The 25282-nt window shown below is 41.2% G+C and overlaps 1 protein-coding gene across 13 annotated transcripts in view; it reads right to left on the reverse strand.

The window, feature by feature from the left end:
• Positions 1-23: 23 nt before the first annotated feature.
• The window catches only part of celf1 (cugbp, Elav-like family member 1), a 36274-nt gene continuing 11015 nt past the window's right edge, over positions 24-25282 (reverse strand). For 3 of the 13 annotated variants that reach the window (XM_056607538.1, XM_056607540.1, XM_056607536.1), the window contains exons 5-15: positions 19219-19267; positions 18729-18863; positions 18093-18172; positions 15415-15576; positions 14886-14955; positions 10478-10606; positions 9795-9911; positions 9318-9503; positions 8452-8595; positions 8145-8319; positions 2139-2354 (exon numbers count right to left, since the gene is read on the reverse strand). In XM_056607538.1, coding sequence (XP_056463513.1) covers positions 8192-8319; positions 8452-8595; positions 9318-9503; positions 9795-9911; positions 10478-10606; positions 14886-14955; positions 15415-15576; positions 18093-18172; positions 18729-18863; positions 19219-19267 — 1200 coding nt within the window. In that variant the 3' untranslated portion in view covers positions 2139-2354; positions 8145-8191. Of the gene's footprint in view, positions 1068-2138; positions 2355-4374; positions 8320-8451; positions 8882-9317; positions 9504-9794; positions 9912-10477; positions 10607-14885; positions 14956-15414; positions 15577-18092; positions 18173-18728; positions 18864-19218; positions 19268-25282 lie in introns of those variants that run through there. The other 10 variants (XM_056607537.1, XM_056607542.1, XM_056607547.1 and 7 more) reach the window with 10 other exon arrangements.

The following is a 25282-nucleotide window of genomic DNA, read 5'->3' on the forward strand; positions in this document are numbered from 1 at the left end:
TGACGTCACCGGGTAGGGACTACCGATGACGTCACAGGTTAGGGACTACCGATGACGTCACTGGGTAGGGGCGGCTTAGCTAAGGAGGTAGAGCACTTGTCTTGCAACCGAAAGGTTGCTGGTTGGATCTCCAGCTCCCCCTAGCTGAGTGTCGATGTATCCCTGAGCAAGACATTTAACTGCTCCTAACTGCTCCTGGCGAGCTGGCTGTCGCCTTGCATGGTTGACTCTGCCGTCGAATGAGGGGTAGGGTTGAGCAATGAATTCGGTTTTGAATTTGCTAGGAAACGGATACATCTGTGTTTATATCTATGGCCTTTAACACATTAACTTATTATCATAATAATTTAAACAACACATGTATTGTGAGTCTTTTCAAACATTTTATTTGTACATAACCAAAACAAAAACAAACCAACCAACCATTATGAATGTCACATCAGCTCACAAAAACAACTGCTTGAGTGTGCAATTTAGCTTTACATCCTGCAGAAAATAAAGATGGATGCCTTAATAAAAATTTAACATTCAAGACAAATATCCAACAACCCCCCAAAAAAGAATACTGGCTGTCTAATACTGCGGCAAAGTCTACATCTCACATCAAACCACAACAATGCAAAACAAAGTATATCAACAAAAATGTTTATAATTTAATGCAACAATGGGTGAAAAATCTGGTAACATTCTGTCTACATATAGAAGGATTTTGGTCATTGTGTCTGGTTGTAGACATTCAGATATGCTACGTTATCTTTATGACTTTGAAATGGGTATTGTGGAAAATTTAAATTAAAAAAGTAGAATACATCACCCAAACTGTACCAATAAAAATTGGAAATATCCATTCATTTTGTTAAATACTAGCAGCAGAAAGACTCAGAAAACAACATGTTCACAAGTAAATGTATTGGAGCCATCCTAGATCCAAAATAAAACTCCTAAATCAATTGTATCTTGATGATTCTCGCATTCTCGAGAAAGGGGGCCTCACAGCCGAGTTCTCCATTGTTCTTCAAGGGGAGAACAACCGATGTTCTCCAAATTGTATTGTCGTTTGTGTAGATCTGTGTGTGCGCACACGCACGCACACACACACACACACACACACACACACACACACACACACACACACACACACACACGATAAGTGATTCACACAAGACAAGTTTTCATCCGCTAAAACAAAACTCTTGGGACATGCTGAACACAACTCTCACACACTCAAGTGAAAAGATCTATACATTTTTGGGTGCACGTATACCCAAAGCTTTGCTGTCCCACAAGAAGTTTTAAGCACTCCAAACAAGTTATAAATTGGACACGTAAACGCATTAGATAAACCATAAAAATAAACAAACAAACCAACCTCATACTTGAAGAAACAAAGAAGTGAGCTAAAGATTTAGAGGAAACAGCATGAGGGAGAAAATAAAATCTGTGTTGAAAAATTTGGCACCATTTTAGAAGTAGAAACTACCTCACATTTTGCTTGAGTTGAATTTCAGTGCCTGTTCAAAGAACAATGCATTCATAAAATATCAGAAACAGTGTCCAAAAATGACAACCCCCCGCTGCTTTTTGTGTGTACGTGATGGTAAAACTTAGGTTAATTCACCACACCCAAGAAAGTGCATAAACACGTGCTTCCAATCGTGAGCCGACAGATGAAATAGGAAAATAAGAGTGGATTCAAGTGTTATCAATTTCCTTCTTCGTTGTTATGCTGCTTGAATAAAAAACTAGAGGATTGCCGCATCAACTAATGCAGGCATAGTGTTGCAAAAACAAAAATCTATTTCATTCCTCGGTCAAACAAAATGGAAATAAATACACATAAAAAAAGTTGCATAACCTATAAGACCCACACAGTCACTCATTCACAAGAGTGAGTACAGAGAAACTTATTGGCTGCTCTTATGCACACACAAAACAAACTCACAACACATCACTCTGGGAGGATGTGTGTAAGACTGCTCGGGAACATAGATTAGAATTTAAAGAAAAAGAAATATATCGCACTGTTATTTTCTTGTCATTAACAATTAGCAAAATCTAGTGGTTATTTAATCAGGAACTAGAAAAATAGATAATCTTTTTGCTAGCAACAATATGTATCCAACTTTCAAAACATAGTCCCCCCCCCCCCCCTCACAACAAACACACACACAGAGACACACACAGACCAATGAGGAACCTCAAAAATGCAAATGAACAACAAAAACTCAAGAACACAAGATTAAAAGTGAAAGTAGAAGCATCAGAGAAGCGTAGAGGACAAGGACTGGACGATTGGACTGTGACCTCACATCGACATGCTAGGGCAAACGATGAACAAACGGGCAGGAAGAGATCTAGAATAAAAAACACAAAAAGAAAACACAAAAGGGAGACAAACTGAGGTTAAACAACGACAACAATGGAACACAGGGAGAGTGCGAGAGAGAAAGAACATAAAAATTACACTTACAAACACACAGAGTTTTAGACTAATAAACACACACAACCTAAACATTCAACACTGTGAGCACAGGGAGCTTGAGAGACGAGGAAAGTGTGGGTACAGACATGTACCGGCTTCCTTGTAGCTGCTAGCCTTTTGAAATAAATAAATAAATATATATATATATATATATATATAGAGAGATAGAGAGAGAGAACACTTTTCTGTTCCCAAATACCTTTCCAACAAGACACTGTTACTTTTCCACTTACACATTTCCATAAACACATTGCTGCCGCATCAGATCATAATCTATTCTATGAGCAGAAACTCTTTGGACATCTTTACAATGAAGCAGTGATCAAACAGTCCTGTTTTTAAGCTAATTTGGCTGTCTTACCCAGATTCATTAGTAATTTCAAATTCATAATTTTGTGTCCAGAACGCAAATTCACTACGTTTGCATTTGAGTTCTGTTAGTCGCTTCCATGGATTGCAGATACAGTAGCCTTGCTCATGTTCATGTGAGGGGAATACACTTTTTTATTAATTTCTTACTATTTCTACCTTTTCTAAAGAATCACAGCGCCAAAAATAGCGCAGAATTATCTATGTGTTTGCAGATACTACAATCTTGTTGTGTTGAGACAGGCCCTATAAACAAATAAAGTGTATTCCCCTCACATGAACAGGAGCTAAACTATTGTAACTGCATGGTAATAGAAGCAGTATCCGTGAACATAGGTACTGTAGGACCATTATTAAGAATAAAAACACAGTTTTATTAATAGATAGTAACAGTCTACCAACAGAACTGTTATACATTCTTCATGGCGCTTTGTTTTGTCTTGATTTTATCATAAACTAAGGGTATTGTTGCTCGTATACTAGAGACAAGCTCATGGACATCAGGGCTACGGTTCCCGTTGACTTACTCTGAACTCTGAGAGTAAGTCAACGGTAAGTCAACTCCAATGTTGGGCATTTTCCTCTCCAACGTTCGCTAGCTGGGAAATAAGATGGATGAACTACTGGTTGGGAAATCCAGAGACTTTTCATCATCTGCTGCCTTGAGTTTCACCGAGACGTGGTTGGGTGAAACTACCCCTGATGCCGCTATAAATCGGTCAGGATTCCAACTCTTTCGGGCAGATCGGGACAATGAGCTCTCCGGCAAAGCGAAAGGCGGTGGAATATGCCTTTACGTCAACATCGGCTGGTGTGACAATGTCACAACTATCATCATCAGCAACAACCTCAACTCGAATCATTCTTACTTAACTGAAAACCCTTCTACTACCCACGAGAGTTTGCCTCTTTTATTCTAGTTGGCATTTACATCCCACCCCATGCCAATACTCACAAAATACAAAGCATATTTAATGTCTGACGAGAGATAATATTGTAGATCACTGTTGTACGATATGCAGTGCGTACCGTGTGGTTCCGCATGCCACACTAGGCTTGTCAGACCAGGTCACAGTCCACCTGATTCCCACATACAGACAGAGACTGAAGCTCACTAAACCCGCTGTCAGAACATCAAAACAATGGACTGATGGGGCAGTGGAGAACCTGAAGGCATGTCTAGAGGGCACTGACTGGGAGGTTTTTAAGACTGCAGCCAACAGCCTAGACAAGTACAAAGACGCTGTGACGTCATGTCAGTTTCTGTGTGGATGCTTGCATATCATCATGCAGCAGGGTATGTTTCAACAACGACAAACCCTGGTTCACACAGCTAGGCTCAAAAGGCTGAGGAGGGAAAAAGAGGTAGCGTTTAGGAGTGGAGACAGAGACAGGTTCAAAGCATTGAAGTATTCATTCAACAAGGCAGTAAGGGATGCCAAACAGCAGAACACTGTAAAGTTACAGCAGCAGTTCACTGCCAGTGACTCTGTCTCTGTTTGGGGGGGGGGGGGGGGGGGGGGGGGTTCAGCCAAATCTACCAATACCATCACCAACGACTCACACCAACTTGCCAACTGCCTAAATGACTGACTGCCTTTGACAGGAAATGTAATGACCCTACCACCCCACCTTCCTGCTCAACCACCCTGTCCCCAAACCCTGAACCTCCTCTGCCTGTCACTCTAGGTGCCCCCCCCACCACCTCCGCCTCTCTCTCCATACTTGAGAGATGTGAACATACTGTTTGAGAGGCAGATCCCCGCAAGGGGATTCACCCTGAGGCACTGTGCAGCCCAACTGTCTGAGGTGTGCACTGACACCTTTAACACCTCAGAGACAAATCAGGTGGCAGCCTGCTTCAAGGCCTCAACCATCATCCCTGTGCCTAAAAAAGCAAAGATCACAGGCCTTAATGAATACAGACCTATAGCCCTGACCACTGTAGCCATGAAAACCTTTGAACGCCATGTGCTGTCTCACCTCAAAACCATCACCAACCCCCATCTGGATCCCCTGCAATTTGCCTATAGGTCAAACAGGTCTGTGGATGACAGTCAAAATGGCACCCTGGACGCTACTGGCACCTATTCTAGGATACTCTTTGTGGACTTTGGTTCTGCCTTTAACACCATTATCCCGGCTAGGTTGCAGGACAAACTCCCCCAAGTGAAATGTGCCTGACTCAACCTGCAGGTGGATCACTGACTCCTGTCCGACAGGAAGCAGCATGTCTTTCTGGGTAGGCATGAGGATCTACTTTCTTCGGCAGCTGAGGAAATGCAACCTGGCCTTTTCAATGCTGGTTCACTTCTAATCAGCCACCCTAGAGTCCATCCTCACATCCTCCCTCCGAGTCTGGTGCCCAGCTGTCACAGCGAGGGACGAGGAAAGACTGCACACTGACTGCAGCGCATCTTCCACACTGCTGAGAGGGCAAGTGGCTGCAGCCTGCCCTCTCTGCTTAGCCTGCACCCCTCCAGGACCCTAGGGAGGGTAAAAGAAGAAGGCGTCCGACCCCTCCCATCCCGGCCAGTGTCTTTTTCAGACACTCCCCTCCGGCAGGAGACCAGGACTTCCCGCCACAAGAACAGTTTCTTCCCCTGCACAGCCACCACACACAGACACACACCACCATCCCGCCCCCCTCTCCACCATGTGAGCACCCTATCCTTTAATTAACTTATGACTTATTTACTAGGTCCCTGGCAAGACTAGCCATCTATTTTTACCAAGTCAAATTCCTTGTTTTTATTATGTGAGAATCTGCGAAAATAAACCGATTCTGATTCTGATATACTGTGTTAACATCGAGCCAATAAAAACAAAGATGAGCTTGTTCATCGTCTGTTAACAGTATGCAATAAGCATATAAAAGCGTTTCCTTTATATTTTTTTCTAAATCTCTGTGGCCCGGTGGCCAATGCTCCGCAGCCCGGTACCGGTCGGCTGCCCGGTGGTTTAGAACCCCTGGCGTAATCAACAAACTGTTATACATCAGCAACAGCCATCTTTGTTGTAGACAATTACTCTACAGCGCTCCTCTGCACTATCCCCGTATTTATCCTGCCTCATCTTAAACGGTTGTGAATGGTAGGTCTATCCCGTAACAGGCAGAAATCTTTTTGTATGAGAGCAAGACCTTAACTGCAGGAAAAATCAAACATGAGCTCTAGATATTTGTCTGGTTCCCAGGCTAGTGAACTCCTCTTCTGGAAGCACAAGTATGAATTTGGTCTTAAAAGACTGATCTGAATCTTAACAAGACAGACAAACAGCAATTTACAGATAGCTCGGCGTACTCCTTTCAATAATAATTGAAGGAAAGATATAATTTCTGTTATTTTCGTTTTATAAAAGAGGAAACTGACAACAGCGCATGGTAAGGGGGCTTGATATTGTCATTAGCAACACTTGCCGCGGATCCTACTCACGTAGTTCCATACTTCTTAGGGCATTACACAGCACCATAAGAGAACACTGAGATGGTTAGATAACGACACATGCCATGAGTTTAATTAAGGAAGCTGGACTTGAAACGTCCTATAGGTCCCAAACACACGAAGTATAAAACCTTTATAAAAATAGAAAAGGCATTATAGTTTTTGTTGGTAATATACATCGTATGGACATTTACTTTGCTCTCCCTTGCTTAAAAAATAAATAAAAATAGAAATATGTGGAGAGTTCTTGAACGTCTAACAAACTGACAACGTGTCTCTTCAAAATTTATTTAGATAACTATGCGATCATCAAAATGCGTGAACAAATAGTTTAAAACAAACAATGTACTGTAGGCTTCAGTAGATAAGTATGCGATCATCAAAATCGTTTACAAATAGTTTGAAACAAACAATTTGTTACCAGTTAACCTGCTCAATAATTTTTGTTACTAACTAGCAGGACATTTCTTACAAACAAGTTTGTTTCAGAACACAAATGATGACAAGCACAAATATACTGAAGAAGTACGATATCATAACTACATTAAGGATTAATGTACACTTGGCAATGTATACAGAATAAACTATATTACAGATATCATAGACTCAGAGAAATTAACCCATAACATCATGTTTTGACATTTGGATGAATTGACTTGTTTATGCTTGCTCTCTTTACACTGCAGCATTTGACATAGGGCCAAGGGTGTAGCTGCTTTGGTGATCAGAATTGAAAATTGAATTGAATGACAGCCCATATATGGTGACCAAACACCACTGACCGCCTCGTGAAGTGCAAATTCAAAATAGCGGTTTATTTCAGTCAGAACCAGACCAACAACCTTCACTTTGTAGAATGACCAGCCAAAGGCAAGTGCGGCATTAATCTAGGATTAATCTATGGATTATTCTCATACTGCACACAATGCAGACCGAGATGAAGGCAAACAAGGACTAACAGGAAAAAACACAATAGATTTAGCAAATATATCCTGTATCGTCCAAATATTAAATAATTTATTAGACTGTGAAACTATAAAAAAAGACGCGTAGATGAGTCAATTTAGATCTAAAGAAAATTCACATTTTTGACCATTCAGCTCCTCTCTTCCCCGATTGGTTATATTCATCTATTATGCCTGTCCATCACAGGTGTATGAAGTGCAAAACTTCTCAATGGAGGAGCAACATAGAGAGGGAAGGACCAGAGACGAAGGGGACGTTTTGGGGGTTGTTTGCGGTATCAAATCCAGCTATCTTCTGCTCTCTCTCTTCACAACTGTGAAGAGAGAGCATCTTTAGGAAAGGTAAAGAGAAGCTTCCTTCTTGATGTGGGATGGGGTAAGGTGTGCTTAGGAGAGGTTACGCTTAGTAGGTAGAAGCACGGAGCAGAAAGCAGAAAAAAAAACAGGCATATCTTGGCAACAAATTCAATGCGCAACACATCAATAGTAATGAACAACGTGTATAAATATATATAAATTCCTATATGTATGTATAATTTATCACAGCAAGCTGCTAGAACATCTTACAAAAAACACTTGCCTTTCCTTCTCATCTTGAAAAAGAAAAAGGATAAATAAACCCTCAAAACTCCCAACAGATCACAAGAATCCAGTTATTTTTTGTTCCACAAAGAACAACCAACGTAAGAAAACAAAGAAAACGAAAGCGGTGTGTATCTATGGTCTCAGTGCCTGCGTAGCCTAACGGAGAGACAGCGAGATAGAGAGAGAGACTCACCCTGGAATATACAAAGGGAAGAGGTGAGGAGGAGTTACGGGAGAGCAGAGTGGGGGCGGCAGGGTGGGTGTGCAGGAAGCAAAAGGCCTTATTCACACTCCACTTACCAGGGAACAGCACCCTTCTCAACCAAGTCCAAAGCGCCTCAGCGGTCTCAGTAGGGCTTGCTGTCGTTCTTAGAGCGCTTCAGCTGCACCTTGAGCCTCTTCATGCCAATCTGGAAACCGTTCATTGATTGGATGGCCGCCTGTGATGACACCGGGTTGTCATAGCTGACGAAGCCTGGGGGAGGGCAGACAGTTTCCAGAACGTAGGGAAAAAGTTAACCACAAGAATCTACCATTCCTTGATTATCATCAGCTTGTAATCTTCTAAGATTGTGTTGTGTGCGGATGAGGACAATGGGTCACTAACCAAAACACTTGCTGAGGTTGGTCTGCTTGTCAATGAAGACCTTAGCGGAGATTACGTTCCCAAACGGCATGAACATCTGAAGAAGGTCTTGGTCTCCAAACTCCTGGGGAAGGTGGTAGATGAACAGGTTTGCTCCTTCAGGACCTATCGACGAATTAACCAATTTCAATGTTACAAAAATATTCAGAATTTTAACAATCATTGTAGCATATATGCATATACATTGAAGTATCATGAGCATGGCACTTATTCAACACTGTATGATGCAATCAGTGTAGGAAACATAGCGTCAGTAGTTGAGGGCAAACAGGTAACGAGAGACTCAGACAAGACATCTGCTTCTTATAAAGTGAACAATGTTCTCATGATTATCTGCTAGTGTCTGAGAGGAAAAAGTTAGTGTTCTTACCCGTACTGCGACCGTCACTGGCTGATGCAGCAGGTTTAAAACAAGACACAATGCAGATTCTAGTTTATCTGGCTGATAGAGAATAACACCCACTGTAGCATATTACTTTAAAAACACACACACTGGTAAAGTTGTTACTTACTTCCATATCCTAAAGTGAAAATGGCCTCAAATTAACCCCACACGATGCACTGTAATGCAAGTCAATGTTTGCCTTACAAACCAACCCAATACCCAAAATGTGCTATCTGGGACGAATAAAGTACATCATATATACTCCAACATCGTTTCTAATATAGAACATGCTTCCCTTTTTTCTCTCATGCCCGTAACCACTCTTTATTAACTTAACCTTTTCCTGATCATGCAGCTGCTCATACTCTGGACGACATGTAACTAACAACGCCTCCCCATGCTTCTCCCCCGGCTGGCGTTCCTCCCCTTCAGGACCCTATACCTTCTTTCTGGCTCCCTGCCGCCGACACACTCTGCTGGGACAACAGGCTCTGGTTGTAGAGGCTGGGCAGTGCGGCGGCGGCGTACTGCTGGATGCCAGAGTAGGCCTGGCTCAGAGCCTCCATGGTGTTCCCCGAGCCATTTGACAGGTTCCCACTGCCCAGGCTACCATTGAGGGCAGCCATGCCTAAAGTGTGGTGGTTACAAAGGTAGCTGATTAGTATAGAGCCGGGAGCCAGCAGAGAGTATAAAGCACCAACTACACAGTTATGCATTCTATCAAACCATTAACAAGTCAGCTGATTGACAGACATAATGGTTGGATGGAATGCCCAATATTTTACAAATACTTTTGCTTAAGATTAATATGTATTTTTGCCAAGTCTGGCAAACTGGTAGAGAATGGTGAAGACAAAATAGTATTTCAATAAAAAAGTTATTCTAATATCCCAGGTACACCGCAACATAACATCCGCACCTGCAAGTGAGCTCATGTTGAGGCCAGCTCCGGCGCCTGCAGCCAATGACTGGAGGGCTCCTAGAGAAGCCATGGGGTTTACTGATGAGTTGTTGCTTGAGGTGGGAGAGGAGCCTGCTGGCAAAGTCAGAAAGAGTAGCAGACGGAGGATGGGGGTAAAGGGATGGGAGGGTTGGAATTAGGGGATGGTGGGGGAGGAGGAAATGGGAAAGTGGGTTCGATGGAGTGTGGTAGTGAGACATGGGAGGGAAGAGCGTGGATGGAGGGTGGGAGTGAGGGGATGGTAAGGGGGAGCGAGGGGATGGTGAGGGGGGGCGAGGGGATGGAAGGTGGTAGTTAAGGGATGGGAGTGATGCAATGGAGGGTGGAGGTGATGTTAGGGGTGGTGGTGAAGGAATGGAAGGGGTGGTAGTGAGGGGATGGTCGAGATAGTAGTGAGGTGATGGGAAGGGTGGTGGTGAGGGGATTGAGGGTGGTAGTGAGGTGATAAGAGGTTGGGAGTGAGGAGGGGGAGGGTGGGAGTTAGGGAATGGTGGTTAGGGAAGGGATCAGGGGTTGGGCATAATGACCACCAGTGTTATCTACCGATATACAGCCACAGTGGAGGTTGAAACAATTGTTTGCCAAATGTTTGAACCCGACTACTAGAGACATGCTTCTTGGCGCCTTGTGCATCTGTGTACCTGAACTGGTGAGCATACTGAGTGGGCTGCTGGATGTTGTCATGGCGCTCGAGCCTGAGGATGTGGCCTGTGTGGCACTTGCCGCTGCTGCTGCTGCTAGTGCTGCCAAGTTCTGCATGGCGTTCAGACCTAAGGAGATGCAAGCACAACCACATGAATATATTCAAACTAGTTTGAGGCACGGTAAAAAAAAATGCAGTTACCTACATCTTGATTTAAACCTTAATTGTTCTCTGCCACTTTGTGAAAGTGCTGCAAAATGACTCAAGGTAATGTATATGTAAAAATTGACGTGATGTGCATTCTCAGAACGCATTTTTGGAAGAAATACATGTGGTTGCCTGAGCCAACTCGTCGTATCGACAATTTTTCATAATTTTTACATGGTAATGATTGCAAGGATAATTAGTTATGTGCACGAAATTTGGTATCATTTGAATTCGTTTTGTCACTACACCAAAAATGTTGTAGTCGATACCAATGCTAGTGAAATGTCACGATTCCCGATACTGCAGTAAAAAATCTCACATACTTGTTTATCTCACATGTGAGATAGACAACAAATAATACTGTGCCAGTGATGTTGAGGTTTTCAAAGTAGTGATTCCCCGGGACCCACAGGTGGTCATTTGAGTGGGTCCCAGGCAACTGAGTTGGTTCCCAATGCAAATTATTATAATAACTGATTTAATAAATAAATATTGGCCGTAGTTTTAATTATTTAGCCTATCATAAGCTGCTTAGAGCGTTAGTAAATTAAATAGATCATAGTTAAATATAAATTCTAGATAATAACATTCTCAAAAAAGTGGTATTCTTAAATGTAAATACTAATTTTTAGAGCTATCGACACAAACACTTCCTAATTATCTAAAGGGAATTTCCTCGATATGCCCATTTCATTTTAGATCCCTTTGATATTGATTAAACTGGATTTGGGATTTAATAATGCCGTCTCATTTGCATAACATAATATATTCGTGCATAATTCCAGTTTTTAACTGAATTAAAGAACAAAAAAAACTTTCAATCAGGACATTCGAAGCAGCATGTGTAGCAAATTCTGTACTGGTGTACATGCACAATGTTATGACATTGGTTTGGTTTTGGGACCTCATAAACGCACACCTGAAATTGAGGCAGAATAACCAGAAATGTTGTGCAAGCAGCCCCAGAGCTATTCACTGGCACTCACATATCGCCCTTTTCAAGCGAATCACTGGTGTACTCATTACTCCTAGAACTATGCTACCAGCAGGGAAAACTGTTTTTTCATTTAAAGCTATGGCTCGGAAGAGAAAATTTTTTAATTATTTCGAGATTTTATCTCTTTAATGCAAAATCTATCCTGACGGACATTATGGTTCCCAATGGCAAAATGGTTCTGCAAGCAGACAAGGCTTGTACACAAAGTTTCCGAATTGTTCATTCTTCAGGGCAGCCAAGCCGTGCGTTTAACTGAAACCACAAGTTAGAGCAGTGACCTGCTTACGGGGAATACAAAAGTTGTAGACAAATTTGAAAACTTTTCGGCAATCAGGGGATGAGCTATACGGGTGACCAATTCTGAATAATAATCCCTAGAATAACGTGAGGTATCCACAGATACTCTGTGAATACCTAATAACAACTAGAATATGCATTTCCTGCAGAAAATTCTGTGAATAATGTAGTGCAAAGTGAGGTTGAAAATATGTTTTAGTTAAGCCACATAGTTTAAGACGTAAAGAAATGTTAAATGGCTTAAAGCAAGTGAAGGTATTTGAACGGAGTCTAAATGGAGTAAACATTTAAAAATGCACACCATTTAAATCAAATGCAATGGTTGGAAACAAATACTACCCGACCTGAGGAGTAGTAGTAATAGTATCTGAAGTGGTAATAGTAGCTGAAGAAGTAGTAGTAGCTGAAGTAGAGGTAGTAGTAGTAGCAGCTGAAGGAGTAGTAGTGAAAGTAGTAGTAGTAACTGAAGTAGTAGTAGGGGTAGTAGCTAAAGTAGTAGTTGTGTCCATCTCTTCCCAAAACAACAACTCCAGCTCCACTGTCTACTCTCTTTATGATTTTTAAGATGATTTGAAGAAACTGGAAAATGGTGGTATCAACCTTGCATCTATGTCTATTATGCCCAGCCCACCCGAGCCACGTCTTGACCACAGACTGATATCACCCAAACAGCCCCCCCCTCATTACTGATAGTAGTCCTGATCATTACTTAGATAAAAAATGGTTCAGCCGTAGACACACTACTAAGGAAGTTCTGCATAATCTGCTGAATCCAAGGTTGCCTACGTCAAAACATGGCAACATTTTAATTCCTGCTGTAGACACTGTTAATCTGACAAATCTCATACCTATTCCCTCCAAAAGCCTATAAATAACACCATCAGGATGGGTCTACTTAACATTAGGTCTCTTAAAACATATCATTTTTCATTAGTGTTTTTATTCCCGCTTCTAAACTGGATTTTATCTTTTTAACTGGCTAGAAATTAATGGCTAGAACTGCTAGAAAAAATAACAGTGCAACCGTTCTGATAGACAGCTCCTCCCAACTAACTTTTTTGATGTATGTATATCTGGAAAAAGAGGTGAATGTTTTTCAGGGGAAACGTATGTTATTTGGTTATTTTCCATCCTTCAAATACCCTTGAGCCACATACTTTGATTATCTAGTTACAACTGGTGACTTAAATTTTCTTACAGATTTTTGAAAAGTGGGCAAAATTTTTTTTTGCCATTTTGGACACATTTGAACTACCTCTACATGTGAAAGAGGCTAGGGGTGTGACAAATCACTCAGCTCACGATTCGATACACGATATTGGGGTTACGATTCGATATTATAACAATATTTCGAACAAAACTTGAATGAAGAAAATGTATGACTGAAAAAATATTGTAGTTTATTTTAAAGACACAAAATATGCAAAACAATGCCATTTGCTCTATATTTCAATTTTTTTAGGAAATTGTAAACAAGATGCGTTATTGTAACATGGTATAGAGACTAATCATCTTGTCCTAAAGGGCAATAAAGAAAAGGTTTTTCTTATGCCGCTTTTCCACCGACAGTACCAGCTCAATTCTGGTACCTGGTACTTTTTTAGTCTCACCTCAGTCTGATACCACCGTATCACTGTAATAACCTTTCTGCGTTAAAGCAGTGTTTATATCATATCGTCACAAGATGAGACACTTATCACAGAAAGCGATATGTATGATTTCTACTTGTGACGAAAAGAGGGTTTATAGCTTATAGCAGTTTTTATATCATATCATCACAAGATGAGCAGCTTGTCACCGAAAGCGATGTTACATTTTATAGGCGACCCACAACGTAAAATATCCCATTAACGATGATGAACTACGAGGGCACTAAAATACGTACTAGTTTACAAGTCATACATGTATGCATGATAGAAAGACGAAATAAGAGAAAGCGCGTTCACGCGGAGAGGGGGTGCGATTTCAGACGAGGATTCCATTTTCGGTACAACACCACACTCTTTAAATACTAGCATCAGCGTCCCGTCAACAATAATGATAGATTATTGAACACTGCATGATCAGTGCGGAAGAACACGCCATGGACCATGACAGAGGTCTGTTTATGTGTCTCGTGGATAAGCATGCGCAGTTTCATGCATTCCTTCTATACGACCCATGCAACCTAGTTGAAGAGTTGAAGAGTAGTTTTATAGATGGACACAAGACGTGCCTGGAACCAAACCAAGTCGTGGCAAGTTAAGCTGGTACTGTCGGTGGAAAAGCGGCATTAGTCTATACATTTTTAAGTGCAAATTTCTGTCCATAAGTCAGAAAAAAAAAAGATGATATCGCGAACCACTTTTTCGTCTCAACAAAGCATTTTGTCACGTTTTAATATCGCTAAAGAGGCTACTCATTGTAAGGGGCACACCCGAGAACTGGGGTCATATTCACAATGAATATTGGTGCTAAAAGGAGCTCATATTTGGCGAATTTAGGAGGAACTCCTAAAAATAAGGGGCAGTCTTAAATCTATGACTCCTAATTGAATTTACTAAGAGCAATTCAAAAAACACCCCCTGGCTCGCCCCCATGGTGTTGCGGCGTCAACTTGCGTTAGTGCTGGGCGGTGTACCGGTTCACACCGAATAACGGTATTTATTTTCGTTATGATATGAATTCTTTATATACCGCCCTTTTTTATATAATTTTTTTCAACGGCCCATATCTCAACCTCTGGGTTGCAAGAAGGTTTTTTAAAAGATCCCGGCACCAATCAACTGCCTACGACATATATTTAATCACAAGGTTAAATTTCAGACGACAAATTCTTGAATAAACTTCCTCATCTCTTGAGGAACCAAGTGGTGCCGAGAACATAGGCCGCTCTCAGAGCAGAATGTTTCCGTCCTCAACATACCTGACATAGGGTGCAGATTGTTGAGTGCGTTCCCTGCAGAGGCTGACTGCTGCAGCAGCTGTAAGTAAAGCTAGACATTTGAACCAAACACAGAGAATGCACTGGTCAGTACTTTTGCTAGCCAGTAGGACGGGGTAAAAGAAGAGACAGGCACAGAGGCATTGCAAAGGGTAAAACCAAAAGGGACATTTCCTGAACAAAGACAGAGGGATGCAGTATGACATTTATTAACATGCAATCTGGCAGGAGATTTTAGACAAAGGAGGGGGAAATAAAGGAGAACCATGGTGAGGTCATGATGCACAAGCAATAATTGTTGACTAGATTGAGGCATATTAGCAGTTCAGTACATGAACATATGTATCACTTTACTCAAACAGAAGCGCACACATATTGTGCCTGTTTTTAGCCCCAATTACCACAATAGACTAGGGTTATACTTCAAGATGCAATAAGAATGCAAGCTTGATACATGTTATGCAAACAGCCTGCATCTACTTGATGCTTTATGCAATATGTGTTAACTCACTGCCAGGTACTGTGGCCCCAGGCTGTTGAGTCCAGTGAGGTTGCCCCACATGGAGGCAGCGTTGAGCTGCTGCATCTGTTGCTGGAGCTGCTGGGCCATTCGCTTCTGCTCCTTGTCCTTCTGTGTGTCTGCAAACTTCACCACAATGGGCGAAGAACAGCCCTAATAGTGGAGGGAGAAAACGGGCAGGGATCATTGAATGGTAGAAACAGATTTTTTAAAGTTTCAAATTACACAATGTAACCTTGTTAAATGCCCACACAGATAACGCAAAACAATAATTTGGTTCTAAGTAATGCAAAAGTTGTAACAATGTGGCACCATTTAGATCACTCCCTGCAGCTCAGAGTAACCGGCCACGGAGCTGCGGCCACGGAGCTCCGGCCACATATTGAACACACTTTTAAAAATACTGTGAAATAATGAAGGGTTTATAAAGAGGTGATCAAATCTATAAACTGACACCTTTTCTAAAGTTTTCATCTCAGCAAACATATACTATGAACATATGCTACCGATATATCTTTGACAGGAAAATGTCACGCCTAATTGATATATCAGTTGGGCTCTATTGAAAATGTCATCAATGAATAAAACATTAGTCTATTGTATTGGGTATTTTCTCGCTTGCTCAACAACAGCAAAAAGCTGCTGAAAATTTCCGGTGCGGCTGTAACATCAGACAACTAGAAAAGAGACTACTAGATTGGAGGTTGCGGTTTCGATTTTGTATTTGGTGTGTCTTGCAACCAGGGCTGGGCAAGTTAATACGTTAATTACGCATTAAGGCAATCTTATTTAACGTGATTAATACAAATTGACTCACAAACACATCTTTTTTCTTTGCTTTTGAAAGGTTTTGCCCACAAAATGTCAACATTCATATCAGAAATCATTTTTATTTTTAGTTCCACCTACTTTACATTAAATTACACTTGCAGTAAGTCAGTGCGCTTACATGGGACAGCTAGATCGGATTACACCAATTTTGCTACTCGAATGGATGGTGTCAACTGTCCGAATATACATGGCCTTTAAGAGATCGGATAATGGCCGGAGCATGGCTGAATCCGCAACCCTAGGTGGCCCCTTTCAACAAGTGGTTATAGAGCCACCTCCGGTTGACATCTACGTCCCAGCAACAACAAACACAGGCAGCATTCGAGAATGATGTTTTCAGTAGACAGCTGTCAGTTCACTTCGGGTCCATGTCATTTCTCAGACGCTACATTCTTCCTACCTCTCTGTCGTTTGCTGACTCCTTCGGCGGCGGAGCAGCGGGAGGAGTCCAGCCGGAGGAGTCCGCATACGACCGAGTGGTCTCAACAATGGAGCATCTTCTCCATGTAGCGTTTCAATCTTGACTTCAGAGTCAAAGTCAAAATTCCTTTCCCCCCAATTCCTTCTCCACCATGGCCGAGATAACCCCACTACGAGTCTTTGTTGTGGAAGTACCAGAGAGTCGGAGCACTGAACGAGATGTGCACCTTAATTTCTTTGTGTACCGTAAATACACTATTTAACGGTGACAAATAAAGCTTCTTAATAAGCTTCTTAATAAACCTGACGCAGTCTTTAAGATACATAATATCAGAGAATATCCCCGTCAGTTTGGTCGTGGCGCAATGAATGAATAAGGACCGTATACACAGAAGAAACAAACGTTTATTTTGACGGATGTGCCCGAAGTTACTACTTTACAACCTCATTGATGACCAACGTTTAGGAAAACATGTACTTTTAATTCAGCCTTGGGTTAAATTGAAGCGTAGTGTGTACTGAATGCATGCTGATGATGATAGGGGGTTTCACTTTATAGGGGGTAATGGCATGACACCGGCTTCCTCCATCTTCTGCGACCCCTTTTAAATAAATTGCAGTTTCTCGTTTTCCGACGGCAACAACCATAAACATATAAAGAAATAATTAAATATCTATATTTATAAAGAATAAGAATTGTTTATATGTCTATGGCGACAACAACACGACTACCGTCTTCTTCTACTTCCGGGTCACGTCCCCAGGCCGCAAGATCTCGAGCATACGCACAACGCAAGATCTGACGCGGGTTTACATGCAGGTAGACACCGGACTATGATCGAGTCATCTAGGTGTTCTTATCCGATCTCGCTTGTCCGTTCATGTACCAATTTCGGTCCGAAGTAGATCGGGTAAAGGTGTTTACATGCATTTTTTTTTCGTTTCTTTATCCGATAATCACTCTGCATGCAAACACACTCACTGGCTGATTACAATTGCAGTAAATGACAGCCTGTTTAAAATTCCCAAATCTTTGGGGTTCTGTAAATTTCATATTCAACCCACACTGAGTGAGTCAATAAAACTCATTCAAGATCACTTGGCCTAGTTTTTGCTTATTCAGAACATTTGGTATGAATGACAATGTGCCATTCCATTTGATACTCTCATTTAACTTCAAATGGAGTGGATTTAAAATATTTTAAAAAGTGTGATTAATCGCGATTAAAACTTTTAATCTTTGCCCAGGCCCACTTGCAACCCAACAATTAATAGAATTAGACAATTGGATGGACCTATTCCCCAATAAGATTGGCCTTTGAGATGAGGAAATCATTACAGCCACTACATATACAAAAGACTCAATACACTGGAGTACATGGCAACAGACATAACCTCTATAATAGTAATGTTCTCACCTCCATTGTCTGTGACTGGTGCATTGTCTTGATGGCTGACAGGGCCATTTGTCTAGCAGTGAACGTCACAAATGCACAACCTGTAGGGAAAAGACACCATACCTATTTCAGACTGATAAGACATTCCAATGTGCGGCACATTTCATAGAAAATATAGGCCACAAACAAAAGCATCCAATAAAATGGCCAGGAAACAAAGAAAAAAAACATTCAAAGATTTACTATAACTTGATATTTACAAAATTACACTAAGTAGCTGGTGCTGGTCTGTGGAAGATTGCATGGGTACAACAATGTATTTCTGAGTCCCATACAATGTGTAGGGATGTAGCAAATCAACAAACTATATGTATGGGAAGACATCCACGTTAAATGGAGGACCTCTGCAAAGACGGAACTATTTAAACATTTTTGAGTATATGTGGTGGGTTGGGCTTTCACTTTCACAATATTCTCCAAGCAACAGTAAGCGGCAGGTATTAATAAAGACTTGGTCAAATACCCAACACTGCTTTGATTTGAGGTCCAAACATATCTATTTCTGGCTAGCGTTTCAGCCTAAATGACATCAAACGCCTTTCAACATCCCTAGAAAGCAGAAGGTATTAAAAGTGAAATGAACTGGATCTGCCTCACCACGACTGAGTCCATCTGGGCCGCGCAGTATTCTGCACTCCTCGATCTGGCCGTAGGGAGAGAACATCAGCCTGATGTCGTTCTCGTTACACTTCTTGGAGATCATTCCTATGAACAGCTTTCGGTCTTCCACGGCTGAAATGAACGCAGGGATAAAGCAATTAGACAATGGGAAACAAATAAATAGTTGACTTCAGCAAGATTATGAAACTACACAACCAAAAACCAATGAGGGTAGAGATTGGTTCATACAGAAACAGGCAGAGTCAACTCGAATATTCAGATATTCTGAAAGCGCTTTACACTAATTAATAACTGACAGAAGTGTAGGCCATTTCTTATACTAAAGAAATAGCTCAATCAAAGCTCACCAATCTCAACATCAGCTCTGCTGTGCATTATTTTACTGAAGAAATATTTTTGCCCTTTATTAAAAAGCTACTCATTAAAGGATAATGGTTATACTGAAGAAAGACAACCGAGCTCTCACCATTGTTTTTCTCACTGTCGGCGGGCTTCATTTGGATTGGGTGGTGCATCTGGACAAGGTGACACAAAGAAGCTCTCAGAAATGGACACTCAAAAAACATTTTAATCCAAAAATGTGCTACCTATCGTTATAAAAGTTTTACAAGGTCTCTCAACATCATGATTTCTGTTAACTTTACAGCCCAGATAAGGACGTAGTTTGAATTACAGTAAAATACATTACCCCCTACACCAAGTATCTAAGCGCTGTGTTGCGTTGCATCGTGTAGTGTCAAGCTATGAGGAAACTCTCCCACTCTAATCAATGGGAGCTGCTACTCTGACGTCTGAAGCAAACTTAAACAAAATTATATTTCAACAGGCATCAAAACAAGAATCCACGATTAACTATTTTTTACACCATCAAAACCTTTCCAAAGATTTTTATTCAGGCAAGTCCAAAGAACATGCTCATCCAAACTGTGTGTCATTTGAAGCTATGATTCGTTTTTTTCTCGAAATTTTCACTGTATTGCAAAATATTTCTTGACGGACAATATGGGCCCCAATTCCAAAAATGTTCAGCATGCAAAATAAGGCATGAACACCAAGTTTCAGAATAGCCCCCCCTGGGCTCTATAACGGATTTTGGCGACAAACCAGAGACATAGGCATTACCAATCCATGATAATAATAAGCAAGTCCGACAATAACAATGGTATTGTAACAAGGTATCCACAGACGCTCTGTGAATACCTAACTAGGACCATTTCAAGCGAATCACGGGTGTAGTCGCAACTATGCTTCTGGCAGGGGAAGGTCTTTGTTATTCTCACACACACACACACGCACACACAATTACTGTACTGGATACTGGGCCGTCATGGAATGAGCCATAAACAAAACTTTAACACGTGTTGAGGGAGGTGTCCTCTATGCTCCTGGCAAGCACGTATGTGTGATAATGTATACGTATTTGGGGTGTAACGATTCACCGACACGAATCGGTATCCGGCTGGATTAACACAGATGTGTCTAAATCGATACGATTTAGAATAGGTTAATGCACCGTTTTTAAATGTTGCGAATCGGTTTAGTGAAGCTTCAGCCCGAGACAGCGTTGTCTACTCACTACATTCCGTTTCCATACGGATCTGAAAAATGGAATTTAAGGAAGTGGGCGGATCCGTGTGTGTTTGTGTATGTTTGCGAGCGCGTCTCCGTGTCTCGCGAGCCGTCAACAACCGGAGTTGTGAGATGTGTGCGAAGATGTCAGAAAATGGTGAAACGATTTTCAGTGCACCATCTAATCTGAAATCAAACGTTTGGAAGCCAATTGGATTTCATAAGAAGGAGGGAAATATTGCTATTTGTTGATTGTGTATGCCAGCGATCAAGTCTATGAATAAACAAATAAAAATACATGTTCTAAATAGATAGATTTACCTTCCATTTTTTCCCCATGCCATAAAAAAACAAATACAAAACACACATATGCATGTGTGTGTATACATACATACACAAACACACATATACAGTATATATACATACCCGCATACATACATACATACACACACACACGTGTATATATATATATATATATATATTAGAGCTGTCAAGCGATTAAAATATTTAATCGCGATTAATCGCATTAATGTCATAGTTAACTCACGATTAATCGCAATTAATCACAAATTATTTTTCTATGCTAAATATCCCTTGATTTTTTTGTCCCATAATTCTTCTCATTTTAATTCTCTTATCAACATGGTGAAGTGCATCGGCTTGCCTTGTGCAAATGATTTTTTATTGATAACAACATTGGCATATACTGATCAAAACAGGACGATACAAAAAAAGAGCCTATAGTGCAATTAAACGACTGCTTTGAACAAATGTAATTTGAACATAGCAGTCAGGCTACTGCTTCTTTGTTTTGAGCCAAAGAAAAAAATACATAATAATTGCGTTAATCGTGCGATAAAAAATTTAACGCCGTTAAAATTGGTTTGCGTTAACGCCGTTAATAACGCGTTTAACTGACAGCTCTAATATATATATATATATATATATATATATATATATACACATATTAGTGCTGTCAAGTGATTAAAATATATAATCGTGATTAATCACACATTTTTTTCTATTCTAAATATCCCTTGATTTCGTGCTGCTATCCTCTTAGTGAGATCAGAGTGTTGAGAAGGACAGTAATAAAATATATTTGATAAGATGGATATAAGAAGACAGAGCCGCAGTGAATTCAACCCGGTCCACTTGACATCGGGTAGGCGCATGACAGTGGTAGGCCTACCTTAAAACTTCAATAACCCAGGCTTTATTTGTTTCAATCACTGAACTGTCGAACAAAACTCTTGCTCAGCAAAGATGGGAAATACTATAACATTTATTATTTAAACCGGTATGAATATTCCTACCGTACGTAGGCCTATACACATTACCAGGCTACCGAATAACGCCTACACACATGTAGTGTGTGTGGGTTGCCCATGAAAACACCTTGCCACCAGGAGGCCCTCGGTGGTAAGGTGTTGGGCATGGGATTTGTAATGAGAGTTGTAACCAAAACTGTGAACTGTGAACTTTGTTCACAGGGCTTGAATCACCGGCAATTTAGGGCACTTTTAGAGGAGGAAAACTGTACGAGGATGAAGGTACGCTGGTTGAGTCTGGGGAAAGTGTTGAAGATTTTATGATTCCCGCGTTGAGATCACTCGTTTCATGGAAAGCGAACAAATGGTCATCCCAGAGCTTGAGAATGAAAAGTGGCTGAACGACTTCGGTTTTATGTGTGACGTAACGGAGCACCTCAATGTAGAGCATGGTCGAAAGCAGCTGATCACTGAAATGCGAGACGCAGTGAAGGAGTTTCAAATGAAACTGCTTCTATGGGAGGGGCATATGCGCCAAGGCAACTTGGCTCACTTTCCTACTTGCCAGTCAGTGAGATAGTCACCAACCCATTCCCGACCGAATTGTATGCTGACAAACTAAACACAATCAAAGTGTAATTCAGAAGGATATTTGCTGATTTGGCTGCACAGAAATTCAACCTTGATCTGTTCGCAAATCCATTTGCAATTGATTGTTTACACCACACCTGAGCAATTGAAGTCATTGAATTGCAATGTAACGTTGCTCTGAAGACCCACTACCAGTCAGTTGGGGCTGCTGAGTTTGCACCTTTACTCCCTGAATCAATGCCACAGCTTCGCCCTAACTCTGCACACGTCATTTCTATGTTCGTGTGAACAGATGTTTTCAGTAATGAACCTGAACAAGACATCCCACAGATCAAAGAACAGCATCTGGTTTCAGTACTGAAAGTGGCCATTGCAAGGGACATTAAGCTTAGAATAGACAAGGTGCAGAGTGTCTGGTAAGAGTTGAGCTAAAAAGCAAGCAATTTTGTTTAAGTTTGCATTATATGCCCTATTTTTGTGCCCAAAGTAAACCATACAATTTGAGATATGACTTGTCGCATTGACTATTTTGATCTACGAAAAGTTTTGCTAAAAACCATGGCCCTATTTGTCGAAGACAAAAGTTCTGTGATCCAAATGTGTTTTTTTTACCTGTGCAGTTGTCATTTTAGGCAAAAAATTTGTTCAGCACAAATACTATTTTGCTTTATTTATCAGCTTTGCTGCTAACAAAGATATTTTTTGCTGTTTTGTATAAGACAAAAGTATTGTGATGCAAATGTGTTTTGTTTAATTGAGAAGAGATTAGGCTGGCATCCGGCATCCAGCATCCACCTGTTGGCCCTTTTTTCCGTTTGTTTATATTTTGTCTGTTCGGCGTCCTCCAAACAGGGTGGGTGGCGGTGTGGTTCACAATGATCAGTCATTTATTAGTTGTGTTTTTTGGTTTGAGTATGGATTAGGCACTGAAGGTTAGATTTACAATTATTTTCTTCTCAATTACGTTTATGGTTTTACATGTTTATTGCCCTGTTTATGAAAACCATAAACCAACATTACATTTAAAGAAAGGATACAAAGTACTTTTCAATGATTGAACAAAACATTGCCTTTCCTTCCTTTAAGTGTTCAGAACTTTAATATCCTAAAATAAGAAAAATACACAATAAAATGATTATTTTCTCTTTATTTATGACTATTTCCACTTTAATTCAAATACATAGGTTGCACCAATGAAGTCTCAACAGTACCTGCTAGGAGGAAGACCCCAGGCCGCAGTGTATGGTATGTGGCGATGTTCTTAGCAATGAACCCATGAAACCATAGCATCTCAAACAGCATTTTACAACCAAACACCTAGTGCTGAAAGACAAAGCAGTAAAAGTGAAAGATTGAGGGAATCCAAGTAAACGATTCAATAGTCAGGAACAACATCATGCGCACATCGTCTCACTCAGAGAAGAGGTCCACAAATATTTCCCAGCGACGGCCGAAGCAAACAACTGGATAAGAAACTTGTTTAGCATCGAAACCTCTGAAATGAACAAAGACTTCACTACTGGTTTGTGAGAAATTTTACAGAATATAATTTGGATACAGCAACACAATGAATACCCTGCACTTTCAGACAAAGCTGTGCGCGTTCTCATTCCTTTTGTGACCACATATCTGTGCGATAAAACGTAATACAGATGCAGGATTGATGCTGAGCCAGACCCGAGTCTGAAGCTGACCTTGATTGATCCAGACATTGCAGGAATGTGTTCGCAGAGGCAGGCGCATCCTTCTGATTAGGCTTATGGAAGTTCAGTTGTAAATATGCTGGCCAACTTTGAATAATATTTGCATTCAGCCTAAGAGTTTTCAAACATTTGTTGCTGTTGGTATACAAATGTTATTCCAAATGTTCTCAATTGCACAGGGTTTCTGCAGGTTTCCAAAAGTTAAATTTAAGACTTTGAAAGACCATTATGAATGCAATTTAAGACCTATTTCACCACTCTACTGGCAAAAAAAAGTAGAAAGGATATGAAGGAAAAACCGAAGTCCCAGAATTACGAGCAAAGTAAATAAATGTATTCCCATTTAAAAGAAGAACATAACAAAATACAGTAGCATAAGCCTGCGGCCATATTCAGCTGCAACTATACCTAAGAGGCAGCAGTTCAGATCTACTTACTTTATTATATTTCATGACATAATACATAACAATATATAGTTAGTTTCTGTCGACCTCCAGCGCTCGATTCAACATTACATTTGGCACTTTTTATGACTCCCGGATCAGACCGCAGCAAAAGCCTTAGGCACGGAGGCTGGGAAATGAACAGACTGCACCAAACTGCGCCAGGCAGCGGCTTTACAGTGCCGATGGGTGAGTTTGCTGAGCTAACTCAGACAAATACACAACAAGATGATCAAAGCTACACTGTATCCTTCCCGAAGCTGGACAAGAGACTGTTCCAGCTGCGTCTCACTGGCACAAAGTCGGCGCTAAGCCCAAACAACATACCAAAGTGAATCAGCAAGTTCACCTGACGCCAAATGCTAAGCTAACCAAAGCTAAAGCTGAAGTTAACCCTGCCGCTGAAGAACCGGTTCCTGCCACTTCAAGAGTCCACGAACGCGCCTGCCACCCATGCACCCCTGAGCCCCGAGATTCGTCCGGACAAACGGTGCAAACAGAGACCGACCATGAACCCGTTGCCAGAGAGGCGAGCTGTGCATGCGTCGGCCACCCATGCACCCCTGAGCCCCGAGATGCGTCCGGACGGACGGTGCGGACAGAGACGGAACAATAACCAGTCCCTATGGAGGCGAGCTGCGCATGCGTCGGCCACCCGTGCACCCTTGAGCCCCGAGATACGTCCGGACGGACGGTGCGGACAGAAATGGAACAAAAACCAGTCACCATTTGGAGTCCAACAAGGTACGATCTGGAGTCCCCCTCATTATTCAACATCTACATGCTCCCACTAGGGCAAATCATGCAAAATAACAATATTGACCATCATTGCTATGCTGATGACACGCAAATCTATGTATCGCTATCACCAAATGAGTATTGGCCCATACATAGATCTGCTGTGCCAGTGCATTGAGCAAATGAAAGACTGGATGTGCCGAAATTTCCTTCCA

The sequence above is a fragment of the Gadus chalcogrammus genome, chromosome 14 (genome assembly GCF_026213295.1).
Source record: "Gadus chalcogrammus isolate NIFS_2021 chromosome 14, NIFS_Gcha_1.0, whole genome shotgun sequence".
Classification (NCBI taxonomy): Eukaryota; Metazoa; Chordata; class Actinopteri; order Gadiformes; family Gadidae; genus Gadus; species Gadus chalcogrammus.